General features: G+C 39.3%; 1 protein-coding gene across 1 annotated transcript in view; it reads left to right on the top strand.

Annotated features, from left to right (window-relative positions):
- The first annotated feature begins 1,166 nt into the window (after positions 1-1,166).
- adgrd2 (adhesion G protein-coupled receptor D2) overlaps positions 1,167-6,681 on the top strand; it is a 275,891-nt gene continuing 270,376 nt past the window's right edge. The window contains exons 1-4 of the mRNA XM_037680772.1: positions 1,167-1,310; positions 1,507-1,564; positions 1,714-1,953; positions 2,035-2,664. Of these exons, the coding sequence (XP_037536700.1) occupies positions 1,266-1,310; positions 1,507-1,564; positions 1,714-1,953; positions 2,035-2,664 (973 nt within the window). The 5' untranslated portion in view covers positions 1,167-1,265. The remainder of the gene's footprint in view (positions 1,311-1,506; positions 1,565-1,713; positions 1,954-2,034; positions 2,665-6,681) is intronic.

Below are 6,681 nucleotides of genomic sequence, written 5' to 3'. Positions count from 1 at the left end.
TTTTACACAAATCTTTCAAAATCTGTTCTGACTAGCTCATTGTTCTACATTGCTTAATAAATTGTTACATTTGGCGGTCTGTGGTTGAAGGAGAGAGTTGTTCATTTGAATGAATGGAAATAAGTGACAGGAGTGGAGAGCAAAAAGACATTCAAAACTATGAGCCCAGAGAAGGTTTAATTCCTTTGGCCTTCTGTCAAGTGTTTCACACTGTGAGTCGTTATTTATGTGGAATACTAATGACTGGGATTGTCTCCATCTGCATTTTCTTGGAGCATTCTGGATTTAAGGGTGGTAATGTTTTCAATTTATTTATTTATTTATTACAAGTCTGAAACATTAAAATTCCTGTGTAAAACTGTGTCATAATGTTTTTTCTTTAAGTTAGATATGCTAAAAAGCAAGCAAAAAAAAGAAACATCGCTTGGTGCTTGAAGTACATTGCTTTACATTCAAGGGATATGCATTTTTTAAAGGTTTTTCCATGACAGAACAAAAAATATACATGTTACTATGTTCTATGGGTTATTGTTTTAATAATAAATGTAGTACTAATGTTTTAGTAGCTATTAGTAGCTATAGCTATAAATAAAACAGATTTGACAATTACCTTTAGTGCAGTGTATTGAAAGCATAAATAAAGGCTAAGTGGTAACTATGTCCACTGCTTTGCTACTGCTCATGAACTCTCTGTGCCAAATGCTTGACACTTCTTGCGCAAGTGGGGTTCTTTTAAAAAATGACCCCATTTGCATGACAAAAGCTGTGAAAGGAGGGAGGTAGGGCTGTTGGGTCTGGAGCAAAAAGGTGGCAGGAGACAGATAGGGAACTTGAGCAGATGCACTGGGATCAGTGGTTTCTTCCCAGTCAGGCAGTCAGAGACACTACTGGACATGGTCAACACTTACACTGAGAAACTGGATGAGGAAACTGGACTGGATTGGATTTGGGTTCCATGCGTGGGGCATTTGCACCCAGAAAACTCAAAGAGACGCTGTGTTGTTGTGGAGGATAAAAGAAAGTCTACAATTGACAACGGGGCATGGATGACTTCGGCCAAAACCCTTTCTATAATTTTTGAAAGTCAGATGTCAAAGAGTGGCACTCTAAAATGATTTTAATTTGCTTTGCAGTGCAGTTGCTGAAGCTGGATTTATTTTTTAGTTTTAGCTGCATTTGATTGAAGACATGTTGATCCAGTAAAAAAAAAAAAAAGTTTTTCTAGGTGAACTGGTTGTTTTATAGGGGACAACATTTGCTTAAAAATGACTGGTGCCTTGATTAAAGGACTTATCTTCTTCTTGTTAGAGGTAATACTCGATCATTCTCCATAACATTGTTTTTGAAAACAAATACTTGTTGTTTGCTGTGATCAGTTATATGTACTAATATTGTAATAGAATAAACCTTTTTAAAGATGAGCTTTCAAAAATAAGCTTTACAATGTAGTACATCAGTTCATACGCAAATAATATGGGAGATTAACTGAAATAATTTTTTTTGTAGGTAGGGAGAGATGGTAAACTGACGTATGCTGGCCCAGGAAGAGTGGAAGACTTACATGGTGAGGGTGTCAATCACTTGTAGTGATTTTGTTGTTCATACATACAACATTTCCATAAAAAGTGTAGACATATGCTATAAAATTATATTTATTTAAACATCCATATAATTGCATTTATTTTGTGGTAAATTCTGTTTTGGATTTCCCAGGACAAGACAAGCTTGTTCTTCTAACATCGCAATGGGCCCTTCAACTGTTCAATGACTCGCTGCCTTACACAAGAGCCGACAGCTTCTGCAGAGGTCAGTTCAGTTCCCTCATCAACCTGGACCAGCCAAAGGACCAAGAAGAAGCGCTGGCGCTCCTTCTGCAGGCTGGACTCCGCTCCACAGTCTGGGTCAACAATCCCAGCAGAGCAGTCTCCAGTTCCATAACCCCATCCAAACAGTGTGAGTGGAACCAGCAGATTAGTATTTTACTATATTAAAACTACTTCTCAATCAAAACTTTTATTTTCTCCTCTTGTTTAGATTTACAGTTCTCATCTCTAAATTTCCCCAAAGAGTCTAATGAAGGCTTTGCTCGTGTCAACGTGTCTTTTCCTGCCTTATCATCAGTGAGTGTATGTGTTCGAGTTCAGTGGGACCTAAAGTGGAATGAGGTGTCGACCATATTCTCCTATGCTGCACCTGTTTTTACAAATGAATTTCAGCTGCGAGGCCAAGCAGACGTGCAGGGTCGCATCCTCCTGGCACTTATAATCCATGGGAAGCACCTGCCGTACAAGGCGTCTTTCATGAATGATGGCGCATGGCATCACATCTGTGTGACGTGGCACCGAAGCAGCAACCACTGGGCCATCTATGTTGATGGGGACAGGAGCGACATGGGCTCAGACACAGACATTCGCAGGGATATATATGGTGATGGGATTCTGATCCTGGGTCAGGATCAAGACTCGTTTGGTGGGGATTTCACAGAGCCCTTTTTCGGGAACATCACTGACCTGAACGTGTGGAATGTGTCTTTGGAAGCAAGACATGTTCGTACCTTGAATTCCTGCTCACCAATTACTTTGGAAAAGCTTTTCACTTGGAACCTTGAGCTCATAAGCACTCACACCATGGTCAAAAAGGTGCAGGCCCTTCTGTTTTGTCCTGGTAAGATAACAGTTTCACTCTAAAAACTAATGCATGTGACAGACGAGTATACATTTGTTTAGTTTGCAACTGAGTACGTAACTGATGTAGATGCTGCTGCTGTAAATGATTTTTACCAGTTCTATACATATGACGAAAATATTATGATTCCCAGTAGAGCTATCCAAGGTGTAAAGAAGTAGTAGAGTAGAGAAGCTAGTTTGCTTCTCACTCAGTCTGTACTCCAGTATCTATTAAAAGTGGTCTCTCAGTGAGCTGCAACTGTTGAAAGACTAGTTCAAAACTGAAAAATAACTAAAAATTTCAGGAAAATTGTAAGAAACACTTCACTTTTCAGACCGAGTCACCAGCAAGCTATGTGGGACTGTCCTGAGCTGACAATGTTGAAAGGCACATTCTACTGCAACTAATTGAAACTTAGTAGCTGGCTCCACATTTACAGTGCCTATAAAACATACTCACCCTCTTGGATGCTTTGTGGATTTAATGCTGCTATGACTCAATCATGCAAATTGGTCTATCTAGAAAGTAATACGAATAAAATGTAAAAATAGTGTAAAGTGCGTATTTAACTCAAAGAAAATATGATTGAAAAGTACAAGTCAAGGGATGATTTCCAAGTTTCTAAACATCCCCAGAGATCTGTTAAATTCATCACCACATAACAGAAGAAACGGGACATGTGACCGTGAAAAAAGAGAATAGTGAGGGAGACCACCATGACACCTATGATCAATCTAAATGAATTACAGGCTTCAGCAGGTGAGATGGAAAGACTTTAAAAGCTTTGAAAAGGCCTATTTATATTGACCATGACTGATTTATACAAGCAATAAAAGGGTAAAACATCCATTTGGGTGAATACTTTTTATAGGCAGTGTGTGTTTCCATGTGCTGAGGTACACTTTGAAATAAATACAGGCCATGTTGGAGCGTTTTTTTTTTTTTTTGAATAATTATGATTTATCATCAATGTGGATTTTTAAACCTGAACATTCACCTTGGATAGTTTCAGTGCAGGAGTTAAAATACAGCTCTAGTGCTCTTGGATGGGGTGGGATGCCTGCACCAAAGTGCAGATGAATGGTTTAAGATCATGACGTTGCAACTATTTCAAGAGAAATGTTGCCGTACAAAATATTATGAACGTTCAAATCTCAAGTAGCAGAACAGCATTCCTCTAACACGTGTAAAAGCTTGTGCCACCATCACAAGAAGGAGTAGTCCTGGGGAGGTTGTGGTGTAGAGGTAGGAAGCAGGCTTGGGACCAGAACGTCACAGGTTCAATTCCCTACCATGCCCAAATGTTGTGGTGTCCCTGAGCAAGACACCTAATCCCTAACTGCTCCTCAGGTGCTTACATAGCTGCCCACTGCTCCACCTGGGTGTATCTCACATGTGATGGGTTAAATGCAGAGAACCAATTTCACCATTGTATAGAAACATACAATGATGACTACACAGAGCACTTTCTTCCTTTCTGTATGTTTTTAATCTAGGTCATATGCTAAATATTGCACAAATTATGTTTTATTGGTGCCTCCATGCAATGCATGGCTGGCACCTATTATTCTACACCCCGTAAGTGCGTCTTGATTTCTATCTCGTTAATGTAGCACGAACCGCAACATGGACCCCACAAAAGTTACCAGTATATCAAAATGACCGGCTCAATCTTGACTTTAGGACTATTACATTTATTGGCAATCAGAGTTTCCAGGGCAACATATTTTGCTAACAAAGATGCTATATTTCACCAACTCCAGGAACTAGTTGGGGACTGGCCACGTATACTACACCTGATAAAAGTTTTTCTAGCACCATTAATACGGCTCGAACCACAATGTGTACCCTCACAAAAGTTATATCATAATGACCGGCTCGATCTCGAGAAGGGAAATATTATTTTTATTGGCAATCAGAGTTACCATGGCAACATATTTCACTAACAAAAATGCCATATTTCCCCATAGGAAATCAATGGGAGAACACTCCTCACACTGCTGCTGTCAAGTCACATGACGTACAGTGTAGATGTCCCTGAAGAAAGCTGAAACTCACTGTTGAATATGTTTGAACCTCACAGAAAGTAAACTGACTATAACTCGGTCATTCTTTAAGATATTGAGCTGAAATTACGGATGGATGCTGTGAGTTGTTATACATTCTTAATGAAAATCAAATATCCAAGGTGACCGCCTTAGCTAAAAGAAGAAAAAAACAATAACTCTGCCATTTTTAAAAATATTGAGCTGAAATTTGGCGTATTGGTAGCTGACAATGATCCCTAATAGACTCTGACTGAAAATCTAAAATCCAAGATGGCCACCTAAGCGAAAAAGGATAAATACTATAAATTAATCAGTTTTAGTGATATTGAGCTTAAACTTGGTGTGGTGGTAGCTGAGAATGTTTCCTATCAAATGCTGTATCAAAATCAAAAGTCCAAGATGGCCACCAATGCTACTTTTAAATGGCTTTAGCTCAGCCATTTTGACACATACAGGGCTGAGATTTGGTGAGCTTGTAGCTGAGAATGTTCCCCATCATGCACTGAATCCAAATCAAAAATCCAACATGGCCACCTTAGCTAAAAGAGAAAAAATACCATAACTCAGCCGTTTTTAGAGCTACTTAGCTAAAATTTGGTAAATTGGTAGCCAGCAACGATCCCTAATAGAATGACTGAAAGTCAAAGATCCAAGATGGCCACCTCAGCTAAAAGAGAAAAAAAACACCACAACGGTGCCATTTTTAGAGTGATTCAGCTGAAATTTGGTATAGTGGTAGCTGAGAGCGAATCTTACACATAGTACTATCTAATCAGAATTTTAAATCGGCAGCAGTCTGTCAGTCCCCGTCAAAGTTTCTCCAGGAACTTTCTAGTTGTCGTTATCTATTTTTTCAACATGATTCAATTCAAGCACATCATCATCTATCAAAAGCTTTACTCATAAAGTAAGACTATGTTTGTCCTGCTTTATTGGATGTACATGTACGGTGGTTGGAGAGAAACATTAGACGTGGCACATTGTTTGGAAGATGATTTCTCGACGTTGCTACTCTCTGTGGCAGGAGTATTTTGTCATAATGTGCATGCAGAACCAGGCGTGCAGGTGCAACTCAGCATGCACATTCACATTTGGTGGCAGTAAGGGCAAGGACATTTAGATTTAGAGTTAAAGGAAGGGGCAAACTGTCCCCACAAAGAGCCTGATTATGTGGTGTGCCCACACGGCTCCTGTGAGATCCTGTACTTAAGGAGGTAGTGTGACTTTTTCTACATGAACTAGTAAAGATTTGCCTCAAACATCCCGCAGTTTACAGCAGCCATTTCCTGACTAAAAGCATGCTATTTAATGAACCGTGCTGTGTTCGGGCTCCTCATTTAAAAGAAGAAAAACAGCCTCGTTAAATCTGAAGTCTTCAACAAATCATATTTATTGCACTAATTTGAATGCTTAACACGCAGGCCTATATTGTGATCTTTGAACCATTCATAAAGTTGCCAGAGAGGTCCAGAAGAATGCACGTGCTGTGTCGCAGCTCAAGTCAGAAGAAGTTAGAAAGTTTCCTGTAGTGCTCCAGCGTTGCTGACCGCTGTGTCCGACACTCAGTACTGTAGGCCCACATGACTGCAAGTGTCATAAGTCATTCAGAAACATATGCAATTTGTTTTTATATTAACTTTGGGTTAACACATAAGAACACAGTTCCTATAGTTACAGTTTAATTTTCCTAACAGTTCAACTGATAAATGCACACATTCATTACTTGCTTGTATAGTGTTGTTGTTTTGTGCACATCCCATTTAACCCTGCATACCTAGACTGTGTCCACAATAATCTGTAAATCGAGCACTCACAGTGAAGTGCTGGGCTGGTTGAGGAAATAATCAAACTGAATGATCTGTAAAAAAAAAAAAATCTGTCATTTTTAATTTGCAATTGATCCATAGCTTAAACGTCACTGTGTGTGTGTGTGTGTGTGTGTGTGTGTGTGTGTGTGTGTGTGTGT

The sequence above is a fragment of the Nematolebias whitei genome, chromosome 8 (assembly GCF_014905685.2).
Source record: "Nematolebias whitei isolate Nwh7 chromosome 8, NemWhi1, whole genome shotgun sequence".
Lineage (NCBI taxonomy): Eukaryota > Metazoa > Chordata > Actinopteri > Cyprinodontiformes > Rivulidae > Nematolebias > Nematolebias whitei.
This window is presented reverse-complemented; position numbering and strand designations above follow the sequence as displayed.